Below are 22,417 nucleotides of genomic sequence, written 5' to 3' on the forward strand. Positions count from 1 at the left end.
CCTAATTAACCCCCAAACTTAATTCTATGCCTTTATCTTTTCCTAGATGTTTCCCAAAGAAAAAGTATAAGTAAAGGCATAAAAACTCTGAAAGAGATATTTTGAAGCTCCTTCTTTAATATATATTTTGATAATCAGTAATTGATTTTATGACTTTTAAAATGATATGAGAAGTGCTCATATAACTATTAGCAAACTGTCAGGCAATCCTGAAAACTGATAAGAAACAGGCCAACAACAGCAAAACACAATGGCAAAGGCAAAGGACAGGCACAAAAAGGGAATAAAAGAGCCAATACACATATGAAAACATGTTCAGTCTACCTAGTAGTCAAAATATGTAAAATAATAATAATAATAATAATTATAATAATAATGGCAGATATTCATTGTGCTCTTTCTTTATGTAAGAGTGAATATGCAATAAAGACTTACCTAATTAATTAATCAATCAATTACCAATTATGAAATAGTTAAGAAACTAGCTGGGAAAATAGGAAAAGTTTCAAAGAGGAGGTGATATTTGAGCTAGTCCTTCATGGATGCAAATTCACTAGGCAAAGACTGGGGGTATGGGAAACATGGAAAGGGAAGGGAGAAGATGAGGCAATAGCATATACCAAAACAACAAAATACAAATCCAGTGGTTATTCTAGGAGCCAGTTCTTATTATGGAGTCTAAAGAGCATAATAAAAGTGACAAGTTATGAAGTTGTACAGATAGGATAGAGGTAAGATAAACGGTGTTACACCTCAGGCTAAAAAGATTGAACTTAAATGTTTTTTAAAAGGTGTGTAACTTAATCAAATGTTTTTTCCTGTGCCTTTAGTTTTCAAGGAATCACTTGATTAAAAATAGATAGGAATTGGGCCGGCTCCGTGGCTTAGCGGTTAAGTGCACGCGCTCCGCTGCTGGCAGCCCAGGGTTCGGATCCCGGGCGCGCACCGATGCACCGCTTCTCCGGCCATGCTGAGGCCGCATCCCACATGCAGCAACTAGAAGGATGTGCAGCTATGACATACAACTGTCTACTGGGGCTTTGGGGGAAAAAAATAAAATAAATAAAATTAAAAAAAAAATAGATAGGAATTGATAATCAAAAATCAAGAACACTTCATTCCTAATGATATTTCTTTCAAAAACAAGCATAATTCTACAAAAAGTATGTTACTTAGGTGGTTTTCCAAGAGTCATTTTTATCAAAAACAAATCAAAAATCTAAAAGAAACTGCCAACCTAGAATTCTTTACCCAGCAAATACATCATTCAAAAAAGAAGTGAAATAACATTTTCATACAAAAAAACCTGAGATCTTATCACCATCATTACCACACAGAAGGAACCACTAAAGGACATTTTTCTTCAGGCAACTAAGAAATGCAGAAAAGGATAAAGAGCCGTAAAAAGCATAAATATAAACACAAACACTGACAACATAAAACAATAATAAGAATGCCTTCTGCTGTTTAAAATGTATATAGAACAAAAACAACAAAGCATATAACAAAAAACAAAACAGTATATAAACCCTAAGAAAAAAAAAGTTCCCAGACTCTTAGGAAAAGATCGTTCTGTGGCCATGAAAACAATCCACTACTAGAGTGGGTTTTAATAGATTAAAGACAACTGTTTCATGGTCACATTTTTGAAAGCCAGCCACTCAGTAACAGCCATGCCTCTGAAATTCAGAAAATGAAGATTATCATTCCTATAAAATGACAAATATTTACAACATCCAGGCATTTAAAAAAAAGGATGCTACATATCCTTATAATATTGCTAACCTTCACAACAATGGTACTCTTTTTAGATAATACATAAATTAAGGAAAAGTAGGATACAAATATTCTTGAGATTTAACAGGAGCTGTTATCAATGCAACTCCCAGAGACAATATACCTACAGCTCCTGATCCATCTCCTGCAGCTCTGGGTTCTTTTTCTTATCTAGGAATAAGACTCTTCCATGCCACCCAGACCCAAATGTACTGAGTTTAGCCTGAAATGTTTTAAAACACTTCTCTAACTAGAATATAATTATTTTCAATTAGACCATTGTTCTGCCACTCAAGAGTCATCTGATTTACATAAATGCTAGTTAAGCACCATAGAAATTCTAAAATATGTAATTAGAATGTCACAAATCACTTAATCCATTCTGTCAAAACAGGGATTACTTTAACTTCTGTTTCACGTCCTTTAAAAAAAATCCTATTTACTTTATTTTGTCTAAGAGAAAAAAAATTAGTAGGATAAACTTACAACGTACTTCCCCAATCAAACTTTAAAATGATTCTGGTTAACCACAAATTGACTCAAGCAGTTAAGTATTTTTCTGAACGTATTTTACTGAAACATGTCTGACAACATACAATAACGGAATATAGTCATGTCATATGGGTTACCATTCTACAGAGTTACAAATTATTTCACTGATTATTATTCTTAGTCATTCACAGATAAAAAGGTCACTTTTGTCCTTATAAATTATCCAAGTAAACTAGATGCGTTGGTAGCCTAAAGTAAACAATTTTGTAAATAGCTCTTTTACTTAGTGTTAAAACATAACCATAAAAAGCTGTTATTAAATAACATTGGTGTTCACTAAGCTGAATTCACAAAAATAAAAATTATGAGCTAGCTCTATCACTTTCAAACATCCTGATAATATTTGGGAAAATAAAGACAAAAACTGTTTTTCAATTATTTTTAAAAATTCAGAAACATAAAACTTCAACTGTTTACCAGCCATAGATTATAATACAGAAAAACTTAAAGAAATACCATGAATAGTATGAACTTTAAATAATATTCTAGCCATAATTCATTGAACTCACATTAATAAAAAATATGCACACTGATTCCAAATGAAGACGAGGAGTACCATGATAGTTTCTCAGTGGCTTACCAAAAATCATCGTAATAAATAAATTAAACAATCATATGACTCCTAAATTTGTCATACAAAGATATGTGGCTGATTTTCACACCTTGTACCAGATCCCTTCACACTGTAAAACCTTTTCTTTTTTCACACTAATATTTTCTTTATAACAAAATACTACCTACTCAGATTCTAAAATATGAATCTTTAGAAACGAGATTAGCAAAACAATTTAGAAATACTTACTGTTTTGTTTCGTAATCTAATTATGTCCGAGACAGAGCCAGCTCCACAGTACTCCATAACAATCCAGAGGTCTGTGTTCTTAAAGTAACTGCCATAGTACTTTACAACATATGGGCTAAAGAAAAATATATAAATAATTAAACTTAGTTAATTCCCAAAGAAAAGTATTTCTTAATCCCAATACAAAGCATTTTCAACATTTTATAATGTTCCAATAAGTAAACTTAATGAGTAAATTTCTATTATACATCGAATTGTCTATATGTAGGGTTCACCAACTGTGCAGAATTAGGCTTTAATTCATGGATGAAATTTAACAGGATTACAAACCAGAGGAGGCTCAAATGTTCTGAGTGAGTCCCAAGAAAATAAGGCTGTTTTGGCAAAGGACTTACTATTCAACACAAGGAATGAATGAAAATGTTTTCCTTTAACTAAAGAATTTTAAATATAAATCTTCTAAAGGATTTTGCATTCAGTCAAATATTAACACACAACTTTAAAATACTCTATATTTCAATGAGGCCAAAAAAGTTTTTTGGCCTTTAAAATTCTGGAGAAAAAATAATTATAATTTATTTTTTGCTTTAAATTCAGATAACTACAATTATTAAAATTTAAAATATTTCTGAACTGAGGTTTTACATCCTTCAGAACAGAATAAACTATGTTTATAACCAAGTTGTTTTTAGGAAGACTTAGAAAGGGACAAATGTCCATTACCACTAATATTTATTAAGGGTATGCTATATACACTGATTGGTAAAACATCTTACCCAACTCAAAGAGCCAGTGTATCCATATTCACAGAATACATAAAAAGATGAAAAATATAAAGTAGTATAAAATAAGAAGTACACAGCTTAAATGCTACAAGAGCTCAAAGGAGGAAGTGACCATGGTGGAGCCATCAGAGAGAACTTTGTAAACAGGGTGGGACTTGAATTAAGAAAAAAAGGTTAAAACCTCAAAATGTGGATAGGGAACAAATATAGGAAAAGAGAAAGGCCATGAGCAAAGACACAAAAATAGAAAGGGAAAAACCAAGAATGGCATGTTTAAGGGACAACTTGTTCAATAGATATTTCTACCTAGTAGCAGCTATCATGAAAAGTGGCATCAGTATAAGATAAATAAGACTTAGGAATCAAATAAGAAAAAAATAACATCAAAAGATGGCAAGTACTATAAAAGACCACCATAAAGAGACCACTAAAAGAAGAGGTGAAGAGAAGGCTGTCAGGAAAGACTTCTCAGTAGAGCCTTTACAATTTTAGCTAAGTCTTGAAGTCAAGGGTAGAGCAGACTGGTTGGAGTTTAAGGGCTTAAACTAAAACAGGTAGCTACAGGGCTAGAATTCAATCCTGTTTTATCCCTACTGCTCCTCGTCACCTCTTGCACAGACTTGCCTCCCAACTGATCTCCCTGTCAGTTTTCTCCCCCATTCAAATCTATCCTTCATATAGTTGACAAGGTTACCTTCCTTTAAAACAAAAGTGAAATAAGCTGATCATATTGCTCATTGCTCTCCTGATTAAAAAAAAAAAATCCAGTAGCTCTCCATTACCAAAAGAAAAAAATCTTAACTGCTTCATATCACATACAAAAGCTTTCAAAGTCTACCTCTCTACCCACATCTCTCATTACTCGCCATCTCACAGGTTAAATTTGCAAACATACTCAACTTTGCTAGGTGTTGGGAATGGAAAGTACATATTAGGAGTTCATAAACGTTCACTGAACCATTTAAGAAAAGTGCTTGTTTACAAACAAATGAAACTAATTTAAAGACCCAGAACTTCAACTTATGGGAAACATAAAAAAGCTTTCTTTACATACACTTCTTTGGGGTATGAGTGCCTGTGTAGAAACCTTTACAGAGAGTACACCTCTTCGACCTGTCTGTGCGTCAGAACCACCAGGCCCCACACCTTAGAGGTTCTAATTCAGAAGATCTTTTAAAAAGCTCTATAGGTGACTTTGATATAGACCCACAGCCAAGCTTCACTCCAGAAGATAGACTGTATATCCTTCAGAGAACTTATTTAAATATTCATTTTCTCACTCAAAACTTTGAAAAGTGTTGAGCAGCAATGAGTTCAAGATTATGTTCACTGAAAAGCACACAGAAAAATCTATCTATTATCTCACAATATACACTAAGTAATTAGCAATTCTAAGGGTAGGATTGACAACTCTTATGAAAATTAGGGATTTTAACCTGGGCAGCTACCTGAAAAGGCAGCTCTCTCTTAGGCAGAGAATGCCTTTGGGGAAAGGTAAAATTCTCTTCAAAAAATACTTCGTGGCCCATTCTAAAACACAATCAAGTAGATGGATCAAGATCCAACAGTTCTGTATCACGAAACATGGCTTCAATAACTTGAACTTGGAAAAGAATTTAAGCAGATAGACCTAAACAGCCACATTAAGGACACATAGCCAAATACAGTTTCTGTCATTCATTCAACATTCATTCACTGTCCCTCTCCTTAAGCCAGGCATTAGATCAGATGTTCACTATGCAGTGATGAACCACACAATTCTGACTTTCATATAGCATATACCAGCATGAAATACACAGGTATTAGAGAAGTAAGCCCACAAATAAATATAATTATTAACTGTGGTAAGAAGAGAAGGAGGGGTGCTATGAGATAAACTGGCTGAGACTTTATTTTGCATTCATCATTTCTGCAAACAACATTGCTCCTAGTTCATATGACAGAATGGAATAACATCCATATTCCATAGTAGCCCCTGACTTGGGAAGCACTGGAATATATTAAAAAACTTTGAAAGTAGACATGGGTGAGCTTTAACAATAAAATATCCTCTCTCCATTGAGTGGCTATGGATTACAAATTAGATTTGCAAAAGAAAGAAATGCTTCAACTGTTTATATATAATAGTAGTCTACTATTGGCCATCCTCTGACATCTTCTATACCAATACTTTATTTTAAAGTACTTATAACATCTTGTAATTACTTTGTGATTGACTTTTATCTGCCTGCCCCAGAAGAAAAGAAGCTCCATGAGGATAGGTAACAATCTGTCTTGCCTTCCATTTTATCCTCAGTCTTCCCTTCTTATATGTACAAACAAAAGCAATGAGTAAGTGAGCAAACGAACAATCATAGAAAAATTAACACAAGGGACCTGATTCAGGCCTCCCCAAAGGAATAACATTTAAGCTAAGATTCAAAGGTTGGCTAGAAGTTAACCAGATAAAGAGCATCCAGGCACCAAGAACTGTCTGTGCAAAGGCCCTGAGGAAAGAGCAAATCATTTACAAGGAATCAAAAGATCAGTGTGCCTAGAAGAAAGTGAGTGAAGAATAAGGTAGAATACAATGTAGTTGCAGATGGAGGCAGGAGCCTGATAACGAAAGGCCTCAAAAGCAGCGTAAGGAGATTGTGCTTTATTAGATATGCAAGAAAAGATCAGAGAAGAATTTTAAGCAGAGGAATGATACGATCCAATTTTACTTTCAAGAGTTCTCTGGCTGCTGCATCAAAGCTAGATTGTAAGAAAGCAAATATGGACACAGGTAGACCAGTTAGAAGGTTACGTTAGTCTATGCATGCAAAAGATAGTATTAAGCCAATCTTTTTACTTTCTGTACTTGTGATGCTTTCACATCTGGGACCTGCTGACAATGCCACCACTGTTCCTCTCAGGGTTAGCTGATTCCCAGAGATAGCACCTGTGAGTGTACTGTTCATAGGCAAACAAACCAATCTGGAGTCCATACCCCCACCACCTCCAAGGCCAGTATTCCCTTGCCCTAATCACCCCAAGGCCACATACCAGACAACTAGGGGGCAACCTCATGCCCCAGAGCCCAGTGACATTATTCAAACTAGTCAATTCTACACCTGTTTACCCTGTCTCATCCATTCCTTCCCAGAGAAACCACAATAAAGGCTCTTGCCCACATTTTCCCTTCTCTCCCTGTGCCTCCTAACTGACCCTGGTGCTTCCCCGTATGGTCCTCCCTCCTCTTCTCATTCCCCCTTGCGTGGGGGGCTCCCTCGTCTTGGGATCTGCAACAACAACAATCTGTAACAATCTATCTCCTGATCTGTCAGTTTCACCAAACCTGAATAATAATAAAACCTACATTTTAAAAAAGAGATGTTGGTGGCTTGGAGTGGCAGTAGAAGAAATAGAAAAGAGAAAAACTTGAAGACATATTTTTGAGGTACACTTAACACAATTTGATAATGATGTAGACCGGCAAGCTAGGAGACAATAAGCAAGTTTTCTTCTTTGTTTTATCCACTATGCCTCCCCTTAATCGCACACTGAATATAAATTTAAGACTGGCAAATTAATGATTAAAATTTAAAACCATCATTTAAAAAAAATTACAAATATAGATATAAATAGGCTCAGCGAGTTCAAGTCCTAGGACTTCTAACTCAGTCTGTTTCCACTGACATAGATGTCATTCATTCAAATTCATTCACCCTTTATTCATGTACCATTTTAAAATAATCAACAAACATTCACTGAACAACATACATGGCCTAGTGGCAGATGCTATGGAGAAAAATGGGTAGACTTTAGACTAGTAACAAAGAAGAAAAGGTAGTCCAGGCAGTGGGGAACCTCTGACAGAATTTATGCGAGAAAATAATACAATCAAATAGTATTTAAAGAGGATTATCTGATGCAGGATAGTTGGGGGCCAAACGTGACACTGTCCACTCTAGCTGGCAAGTTAGCTAACAGTACAATTATTTAGATATCCTAACATCTGTTTTTTAACTACTATATTGCTTAATAAAGGCTGGAGAGGAAGAAGAGAGAGTTTCCTTCAAAACACTAGCTCAGTGTTATTTACATAATTTTAAGAAATACACAAAGTTTTAATTCAGCCATAATGCCTAAGAATGTCCGTATGCACTGACAGAATGTATAAAAACCCAGCAATTCTGTATATTCTTGGTACAGTTAAACAGTCAAACAGGACTTTGAAAATTCCATTTGGGGGAGGGACAAGGAAGACACAAGTCAAATTACAATATACACCAGGAAGCAAAGGTGAAACATGATCCTTGATAACTGGGGTGACAATCATGAGCCATATTCTACTCCTTTCTCCTGTGCCTTCCGCCAATGGTTTCATTCTCCCATCCCATTCATTTACTTCCCTTCCCCTATTTAACACCTTCAGCCCAATGAAACTACATATCATCTTCCCCTCTTTTTTTGTTTTTTTTTGGCTTCCTCTCATCTCATGCCAATGATCATAACCTTTCCATGCCACTGTCTCCATTTCACATCTCCCCTACACCCTTTATCCTAACAGTCTTCCTCTAATATCATAACTCAAAATAGAAATAGTATAAAAACAGAAATAAGCCAGAGGGAAAAAACAGAAAAAGCACTACAAACTCTTTTTATCTATTTGCACCTTATGTAAGCACTACTCATGGTACAAGTTATTTGGACTGAATCATTATGTTTAAGCTTCTTATGGAAACTCAAATGTTAATCTTTTTTTTTTCTTTTGCTTGGAAAGTTTCACCCTGAGCTAACATCTGTTGCCAATCTCCCCTCTTTTTTTTTATTCCCTCAACAAAGCCCTAGTACATAGTTGTATATTCTAATTGTAAGTCCTTCTAGTTCTTCTATGTGAGCTGCCACCACAGCATGGCTACCGACAGACAGTGGTATGGTTCCGTGCCCAGAAACCAAACTCAGGCCGCCAAAGCGGAGAGCATCTGAACTTTTAACCACTAGGCCATCAGGGCTGGCTCTCAAATGTTAATTTTTACTGCCTAAAGTAATTAACATTTTTATATTAACTTGAATTTCATCTTAATTGAAGAAAACCATGTCTTGCTTCAGATATTTTTTTAATAGACTTTCATTTTTTAGAGCAGGTTTCAATTCACAGCAAAACTGAGTGAAATCTACAGAGATTTCCCATATACTGCCTGCCCCTAGACACGCATAGCCTCCCCCAAAATCAACATCCCCCACCAGAGTGGTACATTTGTTATAACTGATGAATCTACTTTCACACATCATCATCACCCAAAGTCCATACTTTACAGTAGGGTTCACTCTTGGTTGTATACATTCTATGAGTGTTGTACATTCTATGACAAATGTATACTGACTGTATCTACCACAATACTATCATACAGAGTAGTTTCACTGCCCAAAAAATCCTCTGTGCCCTGCCTGTTCATCCATCCCACCCTCCTAACCCATGGCAACCACTGATCTTCTTGTCTCTATAGTTTTGCCTTTTCCAGAACATCATATAGTTGGAATCATACAGTATGTAGTCTTTCCACACTGGCTTCTCTCATTTTAGTAATATGCATTTAAGCTTTTCATGGCTTGATGGCTTATTTCTTTTTATGCTAAATAATACTCCATTTGTGGATATACCACAGTTTATTTATGTATTCACTTACTGAAGGACATCTTAGTTGCTTCCAAATTTTTGGTAATTATGAATAAAGCTGCTATAAACATCCATGTGCAGGTTTCTGTGTGGACATAAGTTTTCAACTGCTTTCGGTAAATACCAAGGAGCATGACTGCTGAATCATATGGTTAAAAGTATGTTTAGTCCTGTAAGAAAACTGCAAAACTGACTTCTAAAGTGGCTGTATTATTCTCCATTCCCACCAGCAATGAATGGAAGTTCCTGTTCCTCCACATTGTTGCCAGTACTTGGTTTTGTCGGTGTTCTGGATTTTGGCCATTCTAATAGGTGTATAGTGGTATCTCGTTGTTTTAAATTTGCATTTCCCTGATGATATATGATGCGGAGCACCTTTTCATATGCTTATTTGCCATCTGTATTTATTATCTGGTGAGGTGTCTGTGAAGGTCTTTGGCTCATTTTTCAATTGGGCTGTCTGTATTATTGAGTGTTAAGAATTCTTTGTATATTTTGGATAACAGTCCTTTATCAGGTAAGTCTTTTGCAAATATTTTCTAAGATATAGTTTTTAAAGTCTTCCCATTATGAGCATGTAATAATTAAAATACCAAAGAAAAGGCTATTTTTCATTACATAAGTTTTATTAACATCCTTCTACCATCTTAATAGTGTTCTAAACTTAATAGGGGTAATATAGTGTTTTTACCAAGGCAATGTGAATATTCTCCTATGAAAACTGAACTGTTTCCAATATAAATCTAAATTATAGCAATTTATTCCTTGGTCCACCCAAAAACAAATATACACATACAGTCACGTACCACACAATAACGTTTCATCAACAATGGACCATATATACAATGGTGGTTCCATATGATTAGTACCATATAGCCTAGGTGTGTAGTAGGTACATCTAGATCTGTGTAAGAACAATCTATGATATTCCTACAATGACAAAATTGCCTAACAATGCATTTCTAGAACGTGTCCCCACCATTAAGTGACCCATGACTGTACATGAACTGATAGAAATTGCCAAAGTTCATCATGAATTCTTCAATACAGTGATTTTCAAACTTTTCTTTTTTTGGCCTCAGAAACAGTGTTCAAATGGAATCTTACCCCAGAAACATCAGCAAAGAGAACAGATAGGAGAGGAGCTGCTTTGGCAGAAGTCTCTGAGCAGGCCAGCTAGAAATATGCTATTCCCACCACAGGGATTGCCTCTCCTCTCTGCTCAGCAAATCTAAGTAATCCTTCAGAACTCAGCTTGGGTATGACCTCCTTGAGGAAGCTTTCCCTGAATCCTCAATGGTGAGGTGTTTGATACATCTTCCAACCCACACAGTTCCCCATATTTACCCCATCACAGCTCTTATCACACTACTGAAATAGTCTGTCCATTCATCTGTCTCTTCCATCTGACTGAAAGTCCCTCTGAAGTCTGAGACTCATTCATTGTTATATCTCTTATGTGTAGCACATGAGATCTACCCTCAGGAGTTAGTACTCAATATGCATTAGTCAAATGAATAACTGTGTGCCCTGATGCATGTGATAACAACACATTTCTCTTTGTTTAGATATGAGAAGTCCCCTCCCTAGAGTGTAAGCACCAGGAGTGTAGGGTCTGTGTCAATTGCAGTTCCCTTGTATCCACATTACCTAGCACATAGTATTCACAAGTATTGCTGACCAGCTCTTGCCTCCATCCCTAGCAATGCCTTGACAGTGCTTCATTTTGAACTGCTAGAATCTTTTTATAGACATTGCTTTCTTTAGCACTGGCCCTGGAGTCAGCAAATGTGGGTTCTTATAGCATCCCGGTCATTAATCAGCTGTGTGGTCTTTGACAATTTATGTAAAATCTCTAGGTCTCATTTTCTGTACCTGTGAAATAGTTCTTAAATATGTTTTAGCACCAGAAGTCTTTTCCTCAAATAAAATTTTACAATGAGCCCCAATAGAGAAAAAAGATAAAAGTTATGATTAAGTTTCTCATTCTGCTCAATTCTTCACTGTTTGAGGAAAATACCTCTAGAAGCACCTCCATAGAGCAGAGTACATTTGAAAAACTCTAAACTAACAGACCTACAGAGGTCCAGTCTAGCATTAACATTCTATGATTTACTCATTCAACAAATATTTATCAAATGCCTACTCTGTGCCAAGCACTGGACTCAACACAGAAGATTCAGCAATAAACAATGCAAACGAGCTCCCTCAAATATTTATGGCAAAATGCAGTATTAAACACATGTTTAATATTCACTAAAATGAACAAAAAAAAAATTAAAACACTCTCTGGTCTCTTCCTAGATTGTAGAAATCAAGACAATTTGCCAAATTCCCAAACAGCTGAATAGATTTATAAAAATATTTCAATCTCAGAAATGCAAATCTCATTTTCTCTAACCAAAATCCCACTGTTTTATGTGGCAATTTCTCAATTTGTACTGTTGTCTTCCAAATCATTTCTATGTCAATTTCTCAATAACACATCTACATTAATACTAGTAATTAGTAGCTAAAATGTAATGCTTGCTTCTGTCATTTCCTGGCTTATTTTTCACTTGCCCTATCTTTTAGCATTTTGAGGATCTTTTAACCTACTAATTTTTTTGATCCTTCACTATTTCATATGTACAGTATGAATTTGAAAGTCAATTCTAAAAGCCAGGAACCATTTTTTTATCAATATCTGCTTCACCATCTATTTAATCATTCAACAAGTATCTGAGAAATACCTACTATGTACAAGGCATTCTGCTAGAAAGTGGTACAAAATTTCTACAATTTTATTCATATTTTCTTCCTCTTTTATTCTTTACTTTTCTTTTCCCTTAGTAGTTTACAGTACATAACAAGAACAAGGACCAGATTTCCCTAGGGTTCCCTCAACCTTAATACTCCTCCCCATACTTCTTGTGCATACCATATTCATTCACATTCATTCAACAAAAAGTATAGTGCTAGGCATTGTAATGTACGCTAAGAAATATGATTCCTTCTTTCAAGGAATGAAGAGAAGGATAAAGATAGTGAAGACATTTCAGAAGAAGAATCTGTAAGATTTAGTGTCATCAGAAGTATCAGAAAAAGAAACAAAGATGATTCTCAGTTTTGTTGTTGAAAGCCTAAGCAGATGATGATGCCATTAAGAGAAAAGGAATCTGAAAGGTCTGTGTGCAACAATTAAAAACTTGGTTTTAGAATGTTAAATGTGATGTTCCTTCTGGATATTCCAATTGAGTCACCCAGACAGAAATTAGTAATATCCATCAGTATTTGAGTGACCACCATGTGGTAGGATCCAAGGGGACTTAGGAAGACATAATCTCAAACTTTTCACATCTCTACCTGTAATTCTCTTTTCTCTCCCTCATCCTTCCATTTCCTGATTGAATTAACTCTTCCTTAGCATTCAAGACTTCCCGACTCCTGGCTGAGGTAGGTGCCCTACCTCCTTGTTCTCACATCACCCCATGCACCAGTCAATGTAGTGACTGTGCTATATTATAGTTATCTGTTTAAGTATCTGACTTCTCAACTAGATTACCAGGCCCTCAAGAAGAAAAACATTATCTTAGTTCTCTTGGTATTCCTAGATCCTGGCATAATACCTGGTCCACTGGGGATGTTCAGTGAATGTTTGTTGAATGAATGAGAGTCATATAAAACATGACTGGTTTTAATTGGTAAAAACAATTACATAAAAAACACTTAAATGACCACCCCCAGTTAACATCAAAAATAATTTTCACCCATAAATTTGCTCCGAAAATGGGAAAACTGCTTGAGTATTTTCTATGAACATCTATTGCCTTATAACATCATTTCTTCTTTAGAGCTGTTAAGTCCTAAAGACAACCCTACAAAGCTATCCTCATCTTCCTTGAAGGATTAGTCTCACTTCCAATGGGAAGTCAGAAAACTAAACAGATGACCAAAGAACACATTTTATTATACATTATTAGCAAAACTCATCAAAATGAAAGTATAAATAAAATCTCTACATACCTGTCACATTGCTGCATTATGGAAATTTCTTTGATTATTTCCTGCAGATCTGACTCAACAGGTACTTGTTTAATTGCCACAACTTGACCAGATTCCTTATGTATTGCTTTAAATACACTTCCATAAGACCTAAAAAAAACAAGACATTTCTTTACTTTTTCCTTTCAAACATCGTAACTATTAGAAAAAAAATCTATTATGAGTTTTTTCATGTAGTTTTTTTCTAGTTTAAAACACTATTTAATGGTGACAAATCAAAGTAAACAACAAGAAAAGTGAATTATACCTTAGCTTTAATGTTTCAATTATAGACTTAAAATCATCAGGTTAACATATAAAGATTTGCTGTTTTTCTTTTGAATGAAAGAAACAGACTTATGGTTTGTCAACTCGAACAAATGCAGCATTAAAAAGATATATGTGGAAAGTAAAAGAATGAAATGTAGAATACAAATAGCCTAAGTTTCAAGTTAGGAGACAAGGCTGATCTCACCTTAAGGAAAATCATCCCCAGAATATCAAAGTCTCATCCCTCTTCAGACTGCTTAAGAACAACTGAAACCCCCAGCTGAGCACCACATGATACCAAAGTTACAGCAGTAGGAAATCTGGCCGCCCTCTAAGTCATAGATCCAAGGTCTCCTCAAATGCTCCTTTCACTATTTTCTCCTCCTCAAGAGTAAGACCACATACTCACAGGTAAATAAAATGAGTAGTAGGATCTAATGGCCACTTGCTCAAAAACTGTCTCTGCTATAAGATTGGAAACTTTGCCAATTAAATATTGATGTGTTTTAAAAAGAAAAAACAATGAGAGAGAGAAGCCATTTGTACTTTGGTATGAATTAGAAGACAAGGTAAAAACTGCTACCACTTATAAGTTCTTATTGTACAGCAGGTACCATGCTTGGTGTTTTACACACATTATCAAATTCAACCCTCTCAATTGTGAGGTAAAATACTACTATAACCATTTTAAAAGATGAGGAAAAACAAACAGAAAATGAAAGATAAAATGGCAGTATTAAGCCTTCATATATCCATAATCACTCTAAATGTAAATAGATTAAATTCACCAATCAAAAGACACAAAGTGATTGAATGCATTAAAAAGATGCTGCCTCCAGGAGATCTACCCCAGTCTACAGACAAACATAGGCCCTGAATGAAGGCATGGAAGATGATACTCCAAGCAAATGGCAACCAAAAGAAAGCAGGTATAGCTACAATTATATCAAACAAAGTACACTTCAAGCCAAAAAAGATAACAATTATCAAGACCAAGATGGATATTATATAACGATAAAAGGGACATTCCCACAAAAAGTCGTAACACTTACTAACATATAGGCACCTAACATAGGAGCACCAAAGCATATAAAGCAACTATTAACAAACCTAAAGGGAGAAACGGACAACAACATAATAATAGTAGGGGACGTTAACACCCCACTTACATCAATGGATACATCATCCAGACAGAAAGTCAACAAGGAAACAGTGGCCTTAAATGAAACACTAGCCCAGATGGACTTCACAGATATTATATATAGAACATTCCATCCAAAAACAGAAAAATACACATTCTTCTCAAGTACATATGGAACATTCTCAAAGACAGACCATATGGTGGGAAACAAAACACGTCTCAATACATTTAAGAAGACTGAAATCACATCAAGCATCTTTTCTGACCACAATGCTATGAAACTAGAAATAAACTACAAGAAGAAAGCTGGAAAAGTCACAATATGTGGAGACTCAACAACATGCTGCTGAACAACTATTGGGTCAATGAAAAAATCAAAGGAGAAATCAAAAAATACCTGAAGACAAATGAAAATGAAAACACAACATACCAAAACATATGGGATGCAGCAAAATCCGTACTAAGAGGGAAATTTATAGCAATACAGGCCTACCTCAACAAACAAGAAAAATCTCAAATAAACAAGCTTACATTATACCTAAAAGAACTAGAAAAAGAAGCACAAAGTCCAAAGTCAGTAGAAGGATGGAAATAATAAAAATCAGAGCAGAAACAAATGAAATAGAGACAAAAAGGACAACAGAAAGGATCAATGAAACTAAGAGCTGATTCCCTGAAAAGATAAAATAGACAAACTGTTAGGCAGACTCACTCAGAAAAAAAGAAAGAGGGCTGAACTAAATAAAATCAGAAATGAAAGAGGAGAAATTATAATAAATATCACAGAAATACAAAGGATTATAAGAGAATACTATGCAGAGCTATACACCAACAAACTGGATAACCTAGAAGAAATGGATAAGTTCTTAGAATCATACAACCTCCTAAAACTGAATCAAAAAGAAATAGAGAATCTGAATAGACCAATCACAAGTAAAGAGGGTGAACAGTAATCAAAAACCTCCCAAAAAACAAAAGTCCAGGACCAGATGGCTTCTCTGGTGAATTCTACCCAATACTCAAAGAAGATTTAATATCTATCCTTTTCAAACTCTTCCAAAACATTGAAAAGGATATGATGCTTCCTAACTCATGTTACAAGACCAGCATTATCTTCATACCAAAACCAGACAAGAACAAAACCAAAAAGGAAAATTACAGGCCAATATCACTGATGAACATAGATGCAAAAATCCTCAACAAAATATTAGCAAATCAAATACAACAATGTACTAAAAGGATCATATACCATGATCAAGTGAGATTTATACTAGGGATGCAGGGAAGGTTCAACATCCACAAATCAATCAATGTGATATACCACATTAACAAAATGAAGAATAAAAATCACATGATCATCTCAACAGACACAGAGAAAGCATTTGACAAGATTCAACATCCATTTATGATAAAAACTCAATAAAATGAGTACAGAAGGAAAGTAGCTCTACATAATAAAGGCCATATATGACAAACCCACAGCCAACATCATACTCAATGGTGAAAAACTCAAAGCTACTTCTCTAAGAACAGGAACAAGACAAGGATGCCACTCTCACCATTCTTATTCAACATAGTACTGGAAGTCCTAGCCAGAGCACTTAGGCAAGAAAAAGAAAAAAAAGAGATCCAAATCATAAAGGAAGAAGTAAAACTGTCACTATCTGCAGAAGACATGATTCCATATATAAGAAACCCTAAAGAATCCACCAAAAACCTATTAGAAATAATTAACAAAAACAGTCAAGTTGCAGGGTACAAAATCAACATACCAAAATCAGTAGCATTTCTATAGACTAACAACCAGCAGAAGGAGATATCAAGAATACAACCCCATTTACAATCGCAACGAAAAGAATAAAATACCTAGGAATAAATTTAACCAACTAGGTGAAAGACCTATGACACTGAAAACTATAAGACATTATTGAAAGAAATTGAAGAAAACAAAGAAATGGAAAGATATTCCGTGCTCATGGACTGGAAGAATAAACATAGTTAAAAATGCCCATATTACCTAAAGCAATCTACAGATTCAATGCAATCTCAATCAGAATCCCAACCACATTTTTCACAGAAATAGAACAAAGAATCCTAAAATTTATACGGAACAACAAAAGTCTCCAAATAGCCAAAGCAATCTTGGGAAAAAAGAACAAAAGCTGGAGGTATCACACTCCCTGAATTCAAAATACACTACAAAAGCTATTGTAAACAGCATGGTACTGGCAGAAAAACAGACAAATAGATCATTGGAACAGAATTGAGAGCCCAGAAATAGAATCACATCTATTGACAGCTAATCTTTGATAAAGGAGCCAAGAACACACAACAGAGAAAGGAAAATCTCTTCAATGAATGGCGATCAGAATACTGGACAGCCATATGCAAACGAATGAAAATAGACCACGCTATCTTACACCATACACAAAAACTAACTCGCAATGGATTGAAGGCTTGAATGTAAGACCTGAAACCATAAAACTCCTATAAGAAAACACAGGTAGTACGCTCTTTGACATCAGTCTTAGCACCATCTTTATGAATACCATGTCTACTCAGGCAAGGGAAACACAAGAAAAAATAAACAAATGGGACTACATCAAACTAAAAAGCTTCTGCATGGCAAAGGAAACCATCAACAAAACGAAAAGACAACACACCAACTGGGAGAAAATATTTGCAAATCATATATATGATAAGGGGTTAATTTCCAAAACATATAAAGAACTCACACAACTCAACAACAAAAAAAACAAACGGAAACAAAAAATGGGCAGAAGATATGTACAGACATTTTACCAAAGAAGATACACAGATGGCCAACAGCAACATGAAAGATGTTCAACATCACTAATTATTAGGGAAATGCAAATCAAAATACAATGAGATTTTACCTCATATCCGTAAGAATGGCTATTAGTAAAAAGAAAAGGGAGATAAACAAAATCGACAAACCCTTAGCCAGGCTTACTAAGAAAAAAAGAGAAAAAGCTCAAGTAAATGAAAGAGGAGAAATTACAACGGATACCAGGGAAATACAGAGGATTATAAGAGAATACTATGAGAAATTATATGCCAACAAATTGGACAATCTAGAAGAAATGGATAAATTCTTAGACTTATACAACCTCCCAAAACTGAACCAAGAAGAAATGGAGAATCTGAATAGACCAATCACAAGTAAAGATATTGAAATAGTAATCAAAAACCTCCCAAAAAATAAAAGTCCAGGACCAGATGGCTTCTCCAGTGAATTTTACCAAACATTCAAAGAAGATTTAATACCCATCCTTCTCAAACTATTCCAAAAAATAGAGGAAGATGGAAGACTTCCTAAATCATTCTACAAGGCCAACGTCACCGATACCAAAGCCACGCAAAGACAATACAAAGAAGGAAAATTACAGGCCAATATCGCTCATGAACATAGATGCAAAAATCCTCAACAAAATATTGGCAAACCAAATACAGCAATACATTAAAAAGATCATACACCATGATCAAGTGGGATTTATACCAGGGACGCAGGGATGGTTCAACATCCACAAATCAATCAACGTGATACACCACACCAACAAAACAAAGAATAAAAACCACATGGTCATCCCAATAGACGCAGAGAAGGCATCTGACAAGATACAACATCCATTATCATAAAAACTGTCAACAAAATGGAAATAGAAGGAAAGTACCTCAACATAATAAAGGCTATTTATGACAAACCCACAGCCAACATCATACTCAGCGGGGAAAGACTGAAAGCCATTCCTCTGAGAACAGGAACAAGGCAGCACTGCCCACTCTCACCACTCCTATTCAACATAGTACCGGAGGTTTTGGCCAAAGGAATTAGGCAAGAAAAAGGAATAAAAGGAATCCAAAGAGGTAACGAAGAAGTGAAACTCTCGCTGTTTGCAGATGACATGATTTTATATATAGAAAACTCTGAAGAATCCATTGGAAAACTATTAGAAATAATCAACAACTACAGCAAAGTCACAGGGTACAAAATCAATCTACAAAAATCAGTTGCATTTCTGTATGCTAATAACAAACTAACAGAAAGAGAGCTCAAAAAGATAATACCATTTACAATTGCATCGAAAAGAATAAAATATCTAGGAATAAATCTTCCCAAGGAGGTGAAAGACCTATACAATGAAAACTACAAGACATTATTGAAAGAAATCCATGATGACATAAAGAAATGGAAAGACATCCCATACACATGGATTGGAAGAATAAACATAGTTAAAATGTCTATATTACCTAAAGCAATCTACAGATTCAATGCAATCCCAATCAGAATCCCAATGACATTCTTCATGGAAATAGAAAAAAGAATACTAAAATCCATATGGGACAACAAAAGACCCCGAATAGCTAAAGCAATCCTAAGAAAAAAGAACAAAGCAGGAGGCATCACAATCCCTGACTTCAAAACATACTACAAAGCAATAGTAATCAAAACAGCATGGTACTGGTACAAAAACAGACACACAGACCAATGGAACAGAACTGAAAGCCAAGAAATAAAACCACACATATACGGACAGCTAATTTTCGACAAAGGAGCTAAGACCATACAACGGAGAAAGGAAAGTCTCTTCAATAAATGGTGTTGGGAAAACTAGGCAGCCACATGCAAAAGAATGAAAGTGGACCATGTGCTATCGCCATTCACAAAAATTAACTCAAAATGGATCAAAGACCTGAAGGTGAGACCTGAAACTATAAAACTCATAGAAGAAAATATAGGCAACACACTATTTGACATTGGTCATAAAGGATTCTTTTCGGATGACATGCCTACCCAGACTAGGGAAACTAAAGAAAAAATAAGCAAGTGGGACTTTATCAGAGTAAAGAGCTTCTACAAGACAAACAAAACCAGAATCAAAATGAACAGACAATTCACCAGCTGGGAGAGAATATTTGCAAAACATACATCTGACAAGGGGTTGATCTCCATAATATATAAAGAACTCACACAACTGAACAACAGAAAAACAAACAACCCGATCAAAAAATGGGTAGAGGAAATGAACAGACACTTCTCCAAAGAAGATATACAGATGGCCAATAGGCACATGCAAAGATGTTCAACATCACTAATCATCAGGGAAATGCAAATCAAAACAACACTAAGATATCACCTCATGCCCGTTAGAATGGCTATAATCACCAAGACAATAAACAACAGATGTTGGAGAGGATGTGGAGAAACAGGAACCCTCATACACAGCTGGTAGGAATGCAAACTGGTGCAGCCTCTATGGAAAACGGTATGGAGATTCCTCAAAGAATTAAAAATAGAGATGCCCTATGATCCAGCTATCCCACTACTGGGAATCTATCCAATGAACCTGAAATCAACAATCCAAAGAGGCTTATGCACCCCTATGTTCACTGCAGCATTATTCACTATAGCCAAGAAGTGGAAGCAACCTAAGTGTCCCTCGACTGAAGATTGGATCAAGAAAATGTGGTATATATATACAATGGAATACTACTCAGCCATAAAAAAAGACAAAATCGTCCCATTTGCAACAACATGGATGGGCCTGGAGGGTATTATGTTAAGTGAAGTAAGCCAGAAAGACACACACTGTATGATCTCACTCTTATGTGGAATATAAACCAACACATGGACAGAGAAAACTGTATTGTGGTTACCAGGGGCAATGGGGGGTGGGGGGTGGGCACAAGGGGTGAGGGGAGACATATATATGGTGATGGACAAACAAAAATGTACAACCCAAAATTTTACAATGTTAAAAACTATTAAAACATCAATTAAAAAAAAAAAAAAAAGACAAGGGGCCAGTCCAGTGGTGTAGTGGTCAAGTTTGCACACTCCGCTTCGGCCACCGTGGGTTCGCGGGTTCGGATCCCAGGCGCAGACCTGAGCACCACTTATCGAGCCACGCTGTGGCAGGCATCCCACATATAAAGTAGAGGAAGACGGGCATCCATGCCCATCTTCCTAAGCAAAAAGAGGAGGACTCGCAACAGATGTTAGCTCAGGACTAATCTCCCTCACCAAAAAAAAGAATTAAAAAAAAAAGGCAAGAAATAACAAGTGTTGGAGAGGATGAGGAGAAAAGGGAACCCACTGCTTGTGGGAATGCAAACTAGTGCAGTCACTATAGAAAACAGTATGGAGATTTCTCAAAAAATTAAAAATAGAAATACCATATGATCCAGCTATTCCACTTCCACCATCCAATATTGGATGGTATTTATCCAAAGATCACAAAAACACTAATTCGAAAAGATATATGCACTCCTATGTTCATCACAGCATTATTCACTATAGTCAAGACTTGGAAGCAATCCAAGGGCCCATCAACAATGAATCTGAATGTGAAAGATGTGGTACATATATACATACCACACACACAATGGAATACCACTCAGCCATAAAAAAAGACGCAATCGTGCCATTTGTGACAAAATGGATAGACCTTGAGAGTACTACGCTAAGCAAAATAAGTCAGACAGAGAAAGACAAACACCATATGATTTCATTCATATGTGGAAGATAAACACATAGATAAGGAGAACAGATTGGTGGTTACAAGAGGAGAAGGGGGTTGGGGGAGGGCAAAAGGGGTAAAGGGACACATATGCATGGTGACAGATGGAAACTAGACTTCTGTTGGTGAATACGATGCAGTCTATACAGAAGCCAAAATATAATGATGTATACCTGAAATGTACACAATGTTATAAACCAATGAGACCTCAATAAAATAATGAAAAATTAAATTTAAAAAGATGAGGAAACAGAAACTGGTAACCAGCAAGGGCCAGAATTCAAACATACTCTAACTCCAAAGATTGTGTTCTACTCACTACATTATTTCTACAGAAGAGAAAAACGAGTAAGCCATTGGAAGACATGGAACTTTTCCTAATACTAGGAAGCTATGCAGAATCATATTTACAATCTTTTAAAATAAGTGAAAAGTAAATGACAAAGCAGCTACTTTAACAACATGAATTTTATACTATCCTCTGTTTCTTTGGGCTGTCTGAAGTAATTCAATTTAGTCTGATACCTGAAGTCACCTTTGGGGGTGTGTGGCGGGGGGGATCCTAATTTATACACATATACATACACACACATATACATCTCCCCTTAAAAGCTGTATATATGTATATAAATGTGTATATATATATATATATATATATATATATATATTCATTCCCTCAAAAGCTAATATAGAATTCAGTGCTAGACTAACTATTGTCAATTAAGTAAAATCATCACTCTTCTAAGGTCTCCTGTCACTGCAAAAGAGAAGCTGGGAAGCACATTTCCCAGAACTCCCTTCCCTGAAGGGATTCCAGTTGAGATTGTTTCTCTATCATTGGTTGTATCTTCTTTCTTATTCCAATTCTTCCATGTTTTTGCT

General features: G+C 35.6%; 1 protein-coding gene across 3 annotated transcripts in view; it reads right to left on the reverse strand.

Moving 5' to 3' along the window:
- STK3 (serine/threonine kinase 3) overlaps positions 1-22,417 on the reverse strand; it is a 295,939-nt gene that overhangs the window by 225,483 nt on the left and 48,039 nt on the right. For all 3 annotated transcript variants that reach the window (XM_058564700.1, XM_058564697.1, XM_058564699.1), the window contains exons 3-4: positions 13,565-13,693; positions 3,131-3,245 (exon numbers count right to left, since the gene is read on the reverse strand). In XM_058564700.1, coding sequence (XP_058420683.1) covers positions 3,131-3,245; positions 13,565-13,693 — 244 coding nt within the window. The remainder of the gene's footprint in view (positions 1-3,130; positions 3,246-13,564; positions 13,694-22,417) is intronic.

Source organism: Diceros bicornis, chromosome 21, assembly GCF_020826845.1.
Source record: "Diceros bicornis minor isolate mBicDic1 chromosome 21, mDicBic1.mat.cur, whole genome shotgun sequence".
NCBI lineage: Eukaryota > Metazoa > Chordata > Mammalia > Perissodactyla > Rhinocerotidae > Diceros > Diceros bicornis.